Below are 16,322 nucleotides of genomic sequence, written 5' to 3' on the forward strand. Positions count from 1 at the left end.
GGATTTTGTTGTCGGAATGTCCGACCGTGTTTACAAGGGCTTAAAACATGTTTTGTTAGAACTATTCAATGAGTGCAAAAATATATGTTAATTCTATCAGAAACCACTTGAACTTGTAATTTCCTATATACTCCACCTTTGCTGACTGTTGTCATACAACATTGTTATTAGCAATGTCCAGTTGTCTTTATGGACTACACAATACCACCACCACCTACTAACCAACAACCAGCACTCTACCACCATCCAATACATGTACAAGAAACTGGGACCATGGTTGAGTGTATAGTCAATAGTTCTAGAATACATGTGACATTTTATAGAAGGAAACCTGATGATTATTTTACAGTGGCCATCAAATTATATCAAATATGGAAACCAGTAGAGATTCAACAACTGCCCTTGATTTACCCCATAAGCTACACTATGCCAGCATATAAACTGCATATAAGGTATGCCTAGTAAGCTATAAATATTTAAATGGATTTTCTAGCTTTCATAGCAAAAAACAGAAACTCCTATCTTTGTTTCCACATGTGCACCAAGGTCTCTCTGCTCAGTACTCCTTAGGAAGGTAAAATATTGCTAGAAAGCTGATCAGATACTTTTTTTCATCTTACTGCAGTTTTCACAATACTCAGGGGAGGAAGACTTTTTGGTAGTTGAAAAAAAAAAAATAACTTGTTAGGTACCTCAAACTACTAGGAACATTACTCAGGTTACATAGATCCTCATGCTCCATGCATATAACTTACTTCAGTTGGGCATACTGCCCCTCGGCATAGTCTAGTATAATACTGCTGTTGGTGACATGGTGCCTCACCTTAGCTTTGCAGCTGTATTTCCCACAGTTCCCTGAAGCCAGAAGTCAAAAGAAGAACTTTGTATCTAGATGTCTTGCAAAAGAACTAAATTGACAAAATTTGCACTGTAATCCAATGATTTGCAAATTTAATAAACACATATTTTATTCACAATTGAAATTAGAAAACATATCAAATATTTAAACTGAGAAACTGTACCATTTTAAGTAAAAATAAGGTCATTTTGAAATTGATGGTAGTAACAGGTCTCAAAAAAAGTTGAGACGGGGCCATGTTTACTATGGTGTAACGTCCCCTATTCTTTTAACAAATCTCTGTAAATTACCTGGTACTGAAGAGAACAGATGAGAGAGGAATGTTGTCCCATTCTTGCCTGATATAGGATTCTAACTTCCCAACAGTCCTGGATCTACTTAGTCGTATTTTATGTTACAAGATGCACTAAATATGTTCAATTGGTGAAAGGTCTATACTGCAGGCAGGCCAGGTAACCTGGCCTTTTTTGCTACAAAGCCATGCTATTGTCATAGATGTAGTACGCAGTTCAGCACTGTCCTGCTGGAATATGCAAGGCCTTCCCTGAAAAAGAAACCAGGATGTATCTTTCAGCTTTGATGGTGCCTTTTCAGATATGCAAGCTGCCCATTCCATATGCATTAATGCACCCCCATACTATCAGAGATGTAGGCTTTTGAGACGAGTGCTGATAACAAGCCAGAAGGTCCCTCTCCTCTTTAGTCTAGAAGATGCTGCGCCCATGCTTGCCAAAAATAATTTCTAATTTCTATTAGTTCAACCACAGACAGTTTTCCACTTTGCAACATACATTTTAAATGTGCTTTCGCACAAAGATGGTTTTCTGGATCATGTTTAGATATGACTTTAGTGATGGACGAACTTCCGACGGGACGTTTCGCGAACGCGAAATGCGAACGGACCCAAACGTTCGCGAAACCGACCGTTCGCCGCGGGCCCCATTGACTTCAATGGGAGGCGAACTTTGCAAACCTTCATGTCGAATTTGCGGCCACGTGGTAATTATTAGGGGGTAAAACGTAGTCCCACCATCTGGACAATGACATAATACATGTATGAGGTGAATTTGGGATCGATAACTACAAGCATTTTTATTTTATTTGGGAAATTGTTCTAACAATTCAGGACTATGGAGCTAATGAAGGCAATGGAGGAGAGGGAAGGTCAGGGACCAGGGTAGGCAAAGAAGAGGGTGCAGGAGATGATCACCAGCAGCGTGACATACCGGAATGACACATGCACCGTGATAGAGGCATCTGACAGCAGCACCGTAATACAGAGCACTGACAGCAGCACCGTGACATACAGCGCTGACAGCAGCACCGTGACATACAGCGCTGACAGCAGCACCGTGACATACAGCGCTGACAGCAGCACCGTGACATACAGCGCTGACAGCAGCACCGTGACATACAGCGCTGACAGCAGCACCGTGACATACAGCGCTGACAGCAGCACCGTGACATACAGCGCTGACAGCAGCACCGTGACATACAGCGCTGACAGCAGCACCGTGACATACAGCGCTGACAGCAGCACCGTGACATACAGCGCTGACAGCAGCACCGTGACATACAGCGCTGACAGCAGCACCGTGACATACAGCACTGACAGCAGCACCGTAAGCAGCCCCAGGAGGAAGTCAGCACAGCACAGGGATGGTGTGATCCCCTCATAATAAGAACCCCCAGGAGGAAGTCAGCACAGCACAGGGATAGTGTGATCCCTTCATAATAAGAACCCCCAGGAGGAAGTCAGCACAGCACAGGGATATCATAAGCAGCCCCAGTAGAAATATGACACCGCTCAACCTCTTCAAAGAGGAGGGTAGGGGCATATAGTACGGTGTGCTTTTTTGGGTCAAGGAAGTGAGCCAAATGAATTAAGAAGGTCTGTGTGCTTGATTAAAAAAATAGTTTATAGACATATACATGGTCTACTGGTCACATGTGTTGAATTCCTCCGAGATCCATGCCTCATTCATTTTTAGAAATGTGAGGTAGTTAACACTGTGGTGAGCTAGGCGAGTACGCTTATCGGTCACAATCCCCCCTGCTGCGCTGAACGTCCTTTCGGACAGGACACTGGATGAGGGGCAAGCCAACAGTTCGATTGCAAATTGGGCAAGCTCTGGCCAGAGGTCAAGCCTGCCCACCCAGTAGTCTAGGGGTTCATCACTCCTCAGAGCGTCCACATCGGCCGTTAACCCAATGTAGTCGGACACCTGACGATCTAGGCGTTCCCTGATGCTGGATCCGGATGACACCTGTCGATGGGTCGGCTGAAAGAATGACCTCATATCCGAAGTCACCAACACATCTTCAAACCGGCCTCTTCTTGCAGGCGCTGTTGGATTGGTACCCGCAAATCCTTCTCTGGGAGTGGGAATTGCTCCTCTGCCAGCGCACGCAAAAGCAGAATGCAGCATTTCTCGAAGCAAGGCCTGGAAGTGCTGCATTCTGACAGCCCTCTGCGACGGCGGTAACATTTCCGCCATTTTGTGTTTGTACCGGGGGTCTAAGTACGTTGCCACCCAGTACTGGTCCTTGACCCTCATGCTTTTTATACGGGGGTCCCTATTAAAACACTGGAGCATGAAGGCCCCCATTTGCACTAAAGTGGAAGCGGTGTGGTGGCCTGGCTCCTGCTCATCATCCAGGATAATGTCGTCCTCTTCATTCTCCTCTCCCCATCCTCGCACAACAGGGATCCCAGAAAGGTTTAAAGCATGCTCTTCTTGCTCCTGCTCATCCGCCCCGGCACCATCCTCCTCTGACTCCTCATCAGACTCCTGTTGTTGACTTGTCTCAGATAGAGTAGCCCCCCCTGGGAATTCATCCAGCATTGCGACTTCCTCATCTTCCCGCTCCTGCTCCTCCACAGCCTGATCAATGACACGACGCAATGCACGCTCCAGAAAGAAGGCATAAGGTACCATGTCACTGATGGCGCCATGGCTGCGACTGACCAGTTTGGTGATCTCCTCAAATGGCCGCAGAAGTCTGCATGTGTCGCGCATGAGCAGCCACTGGCGCGGTGAAAAAAAACCCAGCTCCCCAGAACCGTTTCTTTCGCAGAGTTCATACAGGTAGACGTTAACTGCACGTTTCTGCTGGAGCAGCCTATCAAGCATATAGAAGGTTGAGTTCCATCGCGTCGGGCAATCGCAAATAAGACGTCTGACCGGCAGATGGTGTCGCCGCTGAATGTCAGCAAGGCGAGCCATGGCCGTGTAAGATCTTCTGAAATGGGCCGAGATTTTCCTTGCCTGCCGCAAGATGTCCTGGACCCCAGGGTATTTGACAAGGAATCGCTGCACGACCAAGTTTAAGACGTGTGCCATGCACGGCACGTGCGTGATTTTGCCCTGTTTCAATGCGCTAAGCAGATTGGCACCGTTGTCACACACCACTTTACCAACTGTCAAATTGAGCGGTGTTAGCCACTCATCTGCCTGTGAACGCAAAGCTGAAAGGAGTGCCGGGCCAGTGTGGCTCTTTGCTTCCAGGCACAACAGACGCAGCACGGCATGGCAACGTCTCACCTGGCATGTGGAATAGGTTCTGGGGAGCTTGGGCGGTGCAGTGGAAGAGACGCTAGCAGCGGAAAAGGAGGAGGCAGCTGAGGAGGAGAGGGAGGAGGATGGAGTAGGAGGAGGAGAAGAAGAGTCAGGCCTGCATGCAATCCGTGGCGGTAAAACCAAATCTACACGGGTGCCACGGGTTACATGCTTGACGGCCGTCAGAAGGTTCACCCAGTGGGCAGTAAAACTGATATACCTTCCCTGCCCGTGTTTGCTAGACCACGTGTCTGTGGTCAGATGTATCTTGGCACCGACACTGTGTGCCAGAGATACATTCACTTGCCGCTGAACATGGCCATATAGCTCTGGGATGCCCTTCTCTGAGAAATACTTCCTTCCTGGGACCTTCCATTGTGGTGTTCCAATGGCCACAAATTTGCGAAAGGCCTCCGAGTCCACCAGTTTATATGGCAGTAGTTGGCGGGCTATGAGTTCTGACAAGCCAGCCGCCAACCGTTGGGCAAGAGGGTTATCCGGCATCATCATTTTTTTACGCTCAAACATTAGGCCCACGGAAGCCTGCCTTTTTGCAGAAAAATGTGAGCTTGGCGTGATGGAAGGTGGAGTGGAGGACAATTGTGAGGAGAGAGGAGAAGGAGAAGTAGAAGACGAGGCTGGACGGTGAGAGCCTGCAGTGTGGCTTTGTGTGTTCCGTTGCTCCCACTGGGCTCGGTGATGGCTGCTCATGTGCCTTCTTAAGGCGGTCGTCCCTAGGTGAGTATTGGGCTTACCGCGACTAACGCGTTGACTGCAAAGATTGCAGATGGCAACGCTATTGTCAGCAGCGGACACGTTAAAAAAAGCCCACACTGCGGAGCCATGTGCCGGTGTCCTGGGAGCGCCAGATGTGACCGTACATGGTCGATGACTCGCTCCTGATACATTTGCAGTCTGCTTTGTCCCTGCTGTGCAATGTAAGTCATTGCTGCTTCTCCTCCCTATCTGCTGGTCCATATCTCCCTCTGAACTCCCCTCCTCTTCCTCTCTTGTGGGCACCCACGTGACATCACTAGACACGTCATCATCAACGTCACCTTCCCCACCGCTATAAGTAGAGATCTCGGAGTAGGCAGCAACACCGGGGACCAACCTCCTCCTTGGGCTGATCTGGGTACTGGCGTCAGACTGCTGAGTAGCGCTTGTTGCTACCTCCTCTTCCTGATCCAATACCAAGAGTGGCTGCGCATCAGAAATGTCCTCTTGATATGGATCGGAAAATAATTCCAGTGACTCAAGCGGAAGGTATGTGGTGGTGGTGGTGGTGGTCGTGTTGTTGGTGGTAGTGTCTTTGGGGGTGCACATAGCAGAGAGTGAAGAAGAGGGTGCAGATCGAGAGGATGAGGAGGGTGCAGAAGAGTAAGGCTGAGCGAGCCACTCAACCAAGTCTGGTGCATCCTTTAAAGTAATTGAACGCACCTTCTGCAACTTCCCACTTTGGCTCAAGCCTGTTGCTCCTGCCCTACCCCTACCACCCCTGCGGAAGGGCCTGCCTCTTCCTCTGCATGTCATTTTTTAAATGACCCTGTGACAAAACTCTTAGTCCCTATACCGCTGAAGGACTGCTGCAGTATAGGTGAGCGGTCAGCAGTGGTGCACGTCAACCCTATCTATTGTGGACCTATAGCGGTCCTTACAGAACAGCAGACTGTACCGCACTCAAGCCTATGTACCGTAGCACCCTATACCAAGTTACCAGTCCTTATAAGAACTTTTGTGGACCAAGCAGGTTGTGTATTAGTGTTTAGCAGACTGTACGTCAGTCCCTATACCGCTGAAGGACTGCTGCAGTATAGGGCAGCGGTCAGCAGTGGTGCACGTCAACCCTATCTATTGTGGACCGATAGCGGTCCTTACAGAACAGCAGACTGTACCGCACTCAAGCCTATGTACCGTAGCACCCTATACCAAGTTACCAGTCCTTATAAGAACTTTTGTGGACCAAGCAGGTTGTGTATTAGTGTTTAGCAGACTGTACGTCAGTCCCTATACCGCTGAAGGACTGCTGCAGTATAGGGCAGCGGTCAGCAGTGGTGCACGTCAACCCTATCTATTGTGGACCGATAGCGGTCCTTACAGAACAGCAGACTGTACCGCACTCAAGCCTATGTACCGTAGCACCCTATACCAAGTTACCAGTCCTTATAAGAACTTTTGTGGACCAAGCAGGTTGTGTATTAGTGTTTAGCAGACTGTACGTCAGTCCCTATACCGCTGAAGGACTGCTGCAGTATAGGGCAGCGGTCAGCAGTGGTGCACGTCAACCCTATCTATTGTGGACCGATAGCGGTCCTTACAGAACAGCAGACTGTACCGCACTCAAGCCTATGTACCGTAGCACCCTATACCAAGTTACCAGTCCTTATAAGAACTTTTGTGGAACAAGCAGGTTGTGTGTTAGTGATTAGCAGACTGTACGTCAGTCCCTATACCGCTGAAGGACTGCTGCAGTATAGGTGAGCGGTCAGCAGTGGTGCACGTCAACCCTATCTATTGTGGACCGATAGCGGTCCTTACAGAACAGCAGACTGTACCGCACTCAAGCCTATGTACCGTAGCACCCTATACCAAGTTACCAGTCCTTATAAGAACTTTTGTGGACCAAGCAGGTTGTGTATTAGTGTTTAGCAGACTGTACGTCAGTCCCTATACCGCTGAAGGACTGCTGCAGTATAGGTGAGCGGTCAGCAGTGGTGCACGTCAACCCTATCTATTGTGGACCGATAGCGGTCCTTACAGAACAGCAGACTGTACCGCACTCAAGCCTATGTACCGTAGCACCCTATACCAAGTTACCAGTCCTTATAAGAACTTTTGTGGAACAAGCAGGTTGTGTGTTAGTGATTAGCAGACTGTACGTCAGTCCCTATACCGCTGAAGGACTGCTGCAGTATAGGTGAGCGGTCAGCAGTGGTGCACGTCAACCCTATCTATTGTGGACCGATAGCGGTCCTTACAGAACAGCAGACTGTACCGCACTCAAGCCTATGTACCGTAGCACCCTATACCAAGTTACCAGTCCTTATAAGAACTTTTGTGGAACAAGCAGGTTGTGTATTAGTGTTTAGCAGACTGTACGTCAGTCCCTATACCGCTGAAGGACTGCTGCAGTATAGGTGAGCGGTCAGCAGTGGTGCACGTCAACCCTATCTATTGTGGACCGATAGCGGTCCTTACAGAACAGCAGACTGTACCGCACTCAAGCCTATGTACCGTAGCACCCTATACCAAGTTACCAGTCCTTATAAGAACTTTTGTGGAACAAGCAGGTTGTGTGTTAGTGATTAGCAGACTGTACGTCAGTCCCTATACCGCTGAAGGACTGCTGCAGTATAGGTGAGCGGTCAGCAGTGGTGCACGTCAACCCTATCTATTGTGGACCGATAGCGGTCCTTACAGAACAGCAGACTGTACCGCACTCAAGCCTATGTACCGTAGCACCCTATACCAAGTTACCAGTCCTTATAAGAACTTTTGTGGAACAAGCAGGTTGTGTATTAGTGTTTAGCAGACTGTACGTCAGTCCCTATACCGCTGAAGGACTGCTGCAGTATAGGTGAGCGGTCAGCAGTGGTGCACGTCAACCCTATCTATTGTGGACCGATAGCGGTCCTTACAGAACAGCAGACTGTACCGCACTCAAGCCTATGTACCGTAGCACCCTATACCAAGTTACCAGTCCTTATAAGAACTTTTGTGGACCAAGCAGGTTGTGTATTAGTTTTTAGCAGACTGTACGTCAGTCCCTATACCGCTGAAGGACTGCTGCAGTATAGGTGAGCGGTCAGCAGTGGTGCACGTCAACCCTATCTATTGTGGACCGATAGCGGTCCTTACAGAACAGCAGACTGTACCGCACTCAAGCCTATGTACCGTAGCACCCTATACCAAGTTACCAGTCCTTATAAGAACTTTTGTGGAACAAGCAGGTTGTGTATTAGTGTTTAGCAGACTGTACGTCAGTCCCTATACCGCTGAAGGACTGCTGCAGTATAGGTGAGCGGTCAGCAGTGGTGCACGTCAACCCTATCTATTGTGGACCGATAGCGGTCCTTACAGAACAGCAGACTGTACCGCACTCAAGCCTATGTACCGTAGCACCCTATACCAAGTTACCAGTCCTTATAAGAACTTTTGTGGAACAAGCAGGTTGTGTGTTAGTGATTAGCAGACTGTACGTCAGTCCCTATACCGCTGAAGGACTGCTGCAGTATAGGTGAGCGGTCAGCAGTGGTGCACGTCAACCCTATCTATTGTGGACCGATAGCGGTCCTTACAGAACAGCAGACTGTACCGCACTCAAGCCTATGTACCGTAGCACCCTATACCAAGTTACCAGTCCTTATAAGAACTTTTGTGGAACAAGCAGGTTGTGTATTAGTGTTTAGCAGACTGTACGTCAGTCCCTATACCGCTGAAGGACTGCTGCAGTATAGGTGAGCGGTCAGCAGTGGTGCACGTCAACCCTATCTATTGTGGACCGATAGCGGTCCTTACAGAACAGCAGACTGTACCGCACTCAAGCCTATGTACCGTAGCACCCTATACCAAGTTACCAGTCCTTATAAGAACTTTTGTGGACCAAGCAGGTTGTGTATTAGTTTTTAGCAGACTGTACGTCAGTCCCTATACCGCTGAAGGACTGCTGCAGTATAGGGCAGCGGTCAGCAGTGGTGCACGTCAACCCTATCTATTGTGGACCGATAGCGGTCCTTACAGAACAGCAGACTGTACCGCACTCAAGCCTATGTACCGTAGCACCCTATACCAAGTTACCAGTCCTTATAAGAACTTTTGTGGAACAAGCAGGTTGTGTGTTAGTGATTAGCAGACTGTACGTCAGTCCCTATACCGCTGAAGGACTGCTGCAGTATAGGGCAGCGGTCAGCAGTGGTGCACGTCAACCCTATCTATTGTGGACCGATAGCGGTCCTTACAGAACAGCAGACTGTACCGCACTCAAGCCTATGTACCGTAGCACCCTATACCAAGTTACCAGTCCTTATAAGAACTTTTGTGGAACAAGTGAGTTGTGAATGTTTAGCAGACTGCAGCAGAAGGGCAGCAGTCAAGTATAATATCCTTTCTATATTTGGAAGAAAGAATATTATACATGTACAAGCCTATTACTGTACCACTGATACCAGTCCTGAAAAGAACCTTTGTGGAACTAATAATAACAGCAAGTCTTTAAAATTACCCTCACTGCCTGACAACACTGCTTCCTTCCTGTCCCTATACAAATTGGCAAAAAAAGAGAACGATTAGTGGTTACTGGAACAGCTCTTTTGTGGACCTTGATAGTAACAGCTAATGATGATGATGATGATGATGATGATGAAAGACTAATCTGGCTGTCCCTGTAGCATACACCGTCCTTTCCCTTTCTCTAAACTAACAAAAGACACTCAGGCTGCTGCAAGAATCAGCAGCACAGCAAACCTATCAACACCTAACACCTATACCAGTCCTGAAAAGAACTTTTGTGTACCAAATAGCTAGTGGTTTATCTCTCCCTACTCCACACAGGAACCTGTCCCTATCTTAACAGAAGAAAGAATGTAAAATGGCCACCGGATCGGGTGTATTTATAGGTTAGGGGGAATGTACAAGTGTCCATGTGCTGTCATGTCTCAATTGGCTGTCCTGTATCACATGATAAACGTGTCACCAAAGGTTAAAGTTCTTGTATACATTAAACACGTAAGTCCGCCGCGGCGAACGACGGAAAAAGGCGTTCGAACGTGCGGACCGCGAATGTCGGAAATTCGCCGCGAAACGACCGCCGGGCGAACCGTTCGGCCATCACTATATGACTTCTCCTTTGCACGATATAGCTTTACCTGGTTCACAGACAGTGATTTTTGGAAGTATTCCCAAGCCCATGCAGTGATGTCCATCACAGATTCCTGCCTGTTTTTTAAGCAGTGCTGTCTGAGGGCCCGAAGATCACGGGTAACCAATATTGCGTTTCGGCTTTGTCCAACGGGCTTTGGCACTCAGAGCTTTCTGGAAAGATTTCTCCAGATTCTCTGAATCTTTTGATGGTATTATGTACTGTAGATTATGATATCCATAAAGTCTTTGCAATTTTACATTGAGGAACATTATTTTGAAATTGTTCGACAATTTTTAGCCACAGCTTTTCATTTCTGAGACACTCTGGCTCTCTAAGATGTTCTTTTTTTTTTACCCAATCATGTTACAGATATGTTGCCAATTAACCAAATCAATTGAAAAATCTTCCAGCTAGTTAGTACCGCTTACTTTGCCAGCTTTTGTTGCTTTGCCCCAACATTCAAAACTTGTAATTGCCATCAATTTCAAAATGACCTTTTTTTTTTCTTAAAATGGTAATTTTTTTCAGTTTAAACATTTGACATGTTTTCAGTTTTATATTGTGAATAAAATATGTGTTTATGAGATTTGCAAATCATTGTATTCTGTTTTTATGTAGATTTTCACACAGCGTCCCAACTTTTTGGGAATTGGGGTTGTATTTATTAAGCCCATAAAATGTTAACTAAACAATTGCAGCCTCCACTTTCCTAAGCCCTCAGACAAACCAAAATCAGAACTATTCTTTGGACCTTCTGTTAGGAAGAAGCTTTTTTGCACACTTCAACCTTTAGGTTTCTTTGGATCACCTCTTTTATCAGTAACACCAGCAAGGTCTTCATGGGAGGTCTGTGTTCAGTAGACCCTTCCTTAAATCTTGAATAACTCTGGTTTAATCCTACAGGTATGTAACAGAATTTGTAAACCTAGGCAATGTTTCAGCTCTTCGAACTTTCAGAGTACTGAGAGCTTTGAAAACTATTTCTGTAATTCCAGGTAAGAAGTAATTGGTGTGAGATGTTAGGCCCCTTTGTACATCCAACTGTTTCTTTGTGTCTGTCATTGTGTTTGTGTGTGAACTCCCCTATTACAGATATGTCACAGAGTTTGTGGACCTGGGCAATGTCTCAGCACTGAGAACATTCAGAGTTCTCCGAGCATTGAAAACAATTTCAGTCATTCCAGGTGAGAGACAGGTTAAAACACGCAGGCTTGATTTTGCTCCATTAAGTACAAGCCACATCTTTTGAGCATAGAGCCTTGATGTTTGCCACTCATGCTGCTGAATAATCAGAAAAAAAGCAGGAATCCTGAGCAAAGCCCGAGAGATCCAAAAGATTCCTAGCTTTTTTTTAGCATTAGCTTTTCTTTATTTAAGTTTTTAGTTCAGTTTTTCCAAGTTCTCAACACTTCTTGCATGAGACTCTGCTATCTTCAGTCTGTGTAATTTGCATTTTAAGATTTTCTTTTTTGTCCACCAATGTAAATTTGAATTTTTTTCTTTATTGGCATCCATGCCATATGACTATAAAAATGGCAAAGCATAAAAAAAAATATATATATATATAGTTTATACAGTATGAATTAAACATCATTGCTTTTAAAAAGCTAACAAGTCATATAGTCACTTGACCAATTAAAGTTCCGATTTAGTATTGATTTAGAAGTAGATTATGGCTTTTAAATGCATGTTAGCTGCATGTGACATCTTTTTAGAAAAGATTGTTCTTTCCAAAATAGATAAAAAAACTTTTCTTATAGATAACCTTCTTAGAGCAGTGCAAATATGTGTGAAATAGACATGAAGTGGTTAAGTGAAAACTATACATAAAATGTAAGTGTCTCCTCTGTGATATAAGAAATAATATATAATGGGGATATGCAATTAACGGACCTCCAGCTGTTGCAGATATACAAGTCCCATGAGGCATAGCAAGACTCTGACAGCCACAAGCATGACACTCAGAGGCAGAGGCATGATGGGACTTGTAGTTTTGCAACAGCTGGAGGTCCGCTAATTGCATATCCCTGATATATAACATTCACAACAGTGTATGCTATAGATGTGAAAACATTAGTTTTTGACTCAAGGAAAAGCCTAAAGGAAATAATGGTTTATTGCATCGTACTAAAACTCCACTATAGAAAATGTTCATTATTTGGCATTGCAGCTTATATGAAATAAGAGGATGGGGCAACATCATCCATATAAAAAGACATGTTAATGAAGGACTGTTAACATCCCAAACATACAAACATTCAGTATGTTATACCTCAAAATTATTAAAATGTAGACCAATCTAAGGCTTGGCAATAGACCCTTGACTGCTTGATAATGAAGCAGTAAAAGCCCATCTTTCTCATCTTGTTGCCCCGCCCACCAGGGCTAGTTCCTGTAGTGGTATGCTTTATAATTATTATTATTATTATTATACAGGATTTATATAGCGCAGACAGTTTACGCAGCGCTTTACAACATTGGGGTTGACATTACAATACAATACAATTCAAGACAAGGGGAATCAGAGGGCCCTGCTCGTTAGAGCTTACAATCTAGGCATAGTGCCTTAAATCCCCATCTTTTATTTTGCACTAAAATTATTGTGTACCTTGAAAACTGCATATTTTTTATTCTCTGCCCTTGGGGAGTCCCTTGATCACAAGCACACATATATACAAATCAGTTCTTAAAACGGAGCTCCACCCTAAAGTGGAGCTTCCGCTCATTGGAACCCTCCCCCCCTCCGGTGCCACAATTGGCAGCTTTCAAGGGGGAGGGGGGTGCAGGTATCTGTACAGTACAGGTATCTGCACCCACTTCCGGCATAGATATCCGCAGAATCTATGGATATTTACGCCCCTTTCCGCAGGTCCCCCACTGTCTGCTGGGAAACACACGGATCCCAGAGACAGCGGGGACCATCCTTATTGCGCAGCACGACTCGCGCATGCGCAGTAGGGAACTGGGAAATGAAGCCGCAAGGCTCCACTTGCTGATTCCCATACCCAAGATGGCGGCAGCAGCACCAGAGAGACGATCGAGGGATCTGCTTCGGGTACCGACATCGTGGGCGCGCTGGGCGGGTAAGTGGCCTTATTTTAAAAGACAGCAGCTGCAGTATTTGTAGCTGCTGGCTTTTTAAAAAAAAAACGGAGGAACTCCCGCTTTAACTCCCCCTCCGATGTCATGTGCTGCTCTACCTCACTCTGAGGTCATTATGACCAATGAGAGGGGTGAAATGGCAGATGTTCTTGTTATCAAAAGGAAGGAACAAGAGGGACAATGGCTGAGGAGGTAAAAGACTAAAATGTATGCATTACTCTAAGCCAAGGATTTTGAGGGCAATTCATTCCTCTCCTTTCAACTCTGAACCTAGCTAGTTTTTCTTCTTTGACACCAAAGCTCTATCATTGGACCATTTTAACTTCATATATAATTGTGAACTGGTGGCACCTTTTTTTGCCACCCACCGTTAAAACCTTATCTATGATTCACTATAAATCATAACATACAGGCGGTTTGGCCCTGTATTTTTTTATTTTTAAGTTGACCTACCAAGTGCTCTTTGGCATGTGGACTGCTATTGATGTAGCATGGAGCCCCCACAGATCCAATATTTATATGACAGTCCATATAACTACAGGGATTCTAGCTTATATGCTTGGTTGTTGAGAATGTACTTATCCTAGTGTGAGCTGTGGGGTAATTTTTTTAATGTTTTACCAAACACAGAGGAAATTGTCATGGGTTGCATCAAGTTTATAGACTGCTTTAACAGGTCCAGTCAGTGTAGGATTTGAATAAACATGACAAAGTTATGTTTATTTGTGCTAGGTTCCGTCGACAGTGTGTTAAAATGCCCTCCAGTAGTCCAAATTGCACTCCTCAACTTAAAGATATTTGTGAATGTTCTAAAAGGTTCAAGACACTGGTATCGACTTGCATTTTATGTTTATGTTATCACGATTTGACATGGGATCCCAGAAGAGAAATATTTGCTGACAGATATAAGTTAATACGTAGCCAGCTACAGCTGTGTAGAGGTGACTCGCCCAAAAAAAGAATTACATTTTCTCCAGCCATTTTGTATGGTGTGTCATCTGTGGGACACAGAAAAGACACCAAATTGTCCACGTCTCCTCAACCATTTCATTGTTTTCACCAGCTTCCGGCTGTCCATTTAGTTTACTGCTTTGTGTCGGTGTTACTGTGTTTGTCTAAGCTTCTGCATGCCAATATTTCATCATCGCACAACAATTTCTCATTTTTTCTGTGCTGCTGGTGTGCATTTGGAACAAATGCCATTTTGTGGTTCTAATTCTAGGCCTGAAGACTATTGTGGGTGCCCTGATTCAGTCGGTTAAGAAGCTTTCAGATGTGATGATTCTCACAGTGTTTTGTCTGAGTGTCTTTGCACTAATAGGACTACAACTTTTTATGGGACACCTACGGAATAAATGCTTACTGTGGCCTCCACTATACAGCGGTTCTGAAATGAATATCACATCCTACATCAATAGCACAATGAACAACAGCACGTTTTTCAATAGAACCTTCCCTGAGTTGGACTGGCAGGAATACGTTGAAGATGAATGTAAGAATATATAGTATTTTTTAGGGATTTCTTGTGTTTTTGTCCCCTGGAACAACGTTGTTGCATCTCCCCCCTCAATGTGGCATAGGTTGTCCAGTTACACATCCACATCCAGCACCATGTTCCCACTGTACTGTATATATACCAAGTCATTGCTGTGGCAATCTTTCTAAAGGACTGCTTTTCACTTTCTAACTTGTGTCATACCAATCTGTGAATGCAAATAACCTGAAGAAGGTCAACTGAATGAGCTTGAAACATCTTAAATTGATGTCAAAAGCACCCTGTATTTACCCATTAAAATCTGTCCACAAAGACCCTTCCAGTAATAGGCAATTTCAACCAAACCAGTGTGCAGTCTTGGTCTTTTTTTGGAAAAGAATATTAGTCTTGGCTAATACATTTCTCCCTTGAAAGTGGTTGGTCAAGGGTACTCATAAATATGCCAGTTTACTGGCAATAGATGAGTCTTTTTTTTGCATTCAACCAGTGGGTTGAGTGAAAACAAATGACTTGAATCCACATTTGTTGTAAATGGGTTAATTCTCTCTGCTGCACTATTGCATTTTTACAGTGGCGAGACTACCCCGCTGTCAGAATACACTGATTGGCGCTGCTGGCTATAACTGATCGGCAAAAATCTGGCAGGGTGGTTGCACAGAAGTCGGTAGATTGACTTCTGTACAACTACCCTGCCCATGCATGGATCGAAATTCAGCTGGTCCCTGCTTCGGGGGCCGAATTTAGACCCATGTATGTATTGACTTAAGTCAATTTATCATCTCTATTTGTCCTGTTGACAAGTGGCGGCCCATCCATTAGGGGTGCATGGGCGCCACCCCTCAATCGATGCGCCAGGCCCCATAATCTATATGCAGGGCGCTGGACACATGGATTTCTATTGATTTTTTTTTCTTTTAGAAGCACACGATTAGAGCCTGAGGCTCTAATTGGCTTAAAAAAAGGGTGGACTCGGGGTGCAGAGCATTGCTTCCTGAGAGCCCCCTGTTGTGGGACATTAGCAAATTAATATTCACTAATGTCTTCCTGTGTCTTCTCCTGGCCAATGGGTTCTCAGGACCTGCCTCCTGATTGGCAGGGAGAAAGAAACAGGAAGACATTAGCGAATATTAATTTGCTAATGTCACACAACAGGGGGCTCTCAGGGCGCAGTGATGTGGAGTGGAGTCCGAAGACCAGGGAGGAGAAGCGATGGCCGGGACATGAAGGAGGCAGAGGGGGAAAGCTGCTGCCACAGCCGTGACCTGCACGGGGTAAGTGCGGGGCTGATGGGGGGGCCTGGCGGGCAAGCCAATGCGGTTTTGTCTTTTTGTTTTGGTGTGTGATGGTGGGCTGAAGCGATGGGGGGGATGGGTCTGTGGTCAGGTCTGTCTGCTGCCCCCCCCCCCCCCCGACCAATGGAGCACCAGCCGCCACTGCTGTTGACCG

General features: G+C 45.6%; 1 protein-coding gene across 5 annotated transcripts in view; it reads left to right on the plus strand.

The window, feature by feature from the left end:
- LOC143923962 (sodium channel protein type 2 subunit alpha-like) overlaps window positions 1-16,322 on the plus strand; it is a 372,282-nt gene that overhangs the window by 195,667 nt on the left and 160,293 nt on the right. For 3 of the 5 annotated variants that reach the window (XM_077447919.1, XM_077447918.1, XM_077447921.1), the window contains 2 exons: window positions 11,183-11,274; window positions 14,604-14,873. In XM_077447919.1, coding sequence (XP_077304045.1) covers window positions 11,183-11,274; window positions 14,604-14,873 — 362 coding nt within the window. Of the gene's footprint in view, window positions 1-11,182; window positions 11,275-11,371; window positions 11,464-14,603; window positions 14,874-16,322 lie in introns of all 5 variants that reach the window. The other 2 variants (XM_077447920.1, XM_077447922.1) reach the window with 1 other exon arrangement.

This window comes from Lithobates pipiens, unplaced genomic scaffold (genome assembly GCF_037356315.1).
Source record: "Lithobates pipiens isolate NorthernLeopardFrog02 unplaced genomic scaffold, aLitPip1_a1.2 Scaffold_22, whole genome shotgun sequence".
Taxonomy (NCBI): domain Eukaryota; kingdom Metazoa; phylum Chordata; class Amphibia; order Anura; family Ranidae; genus Lithobates; species Lithobates pipiens.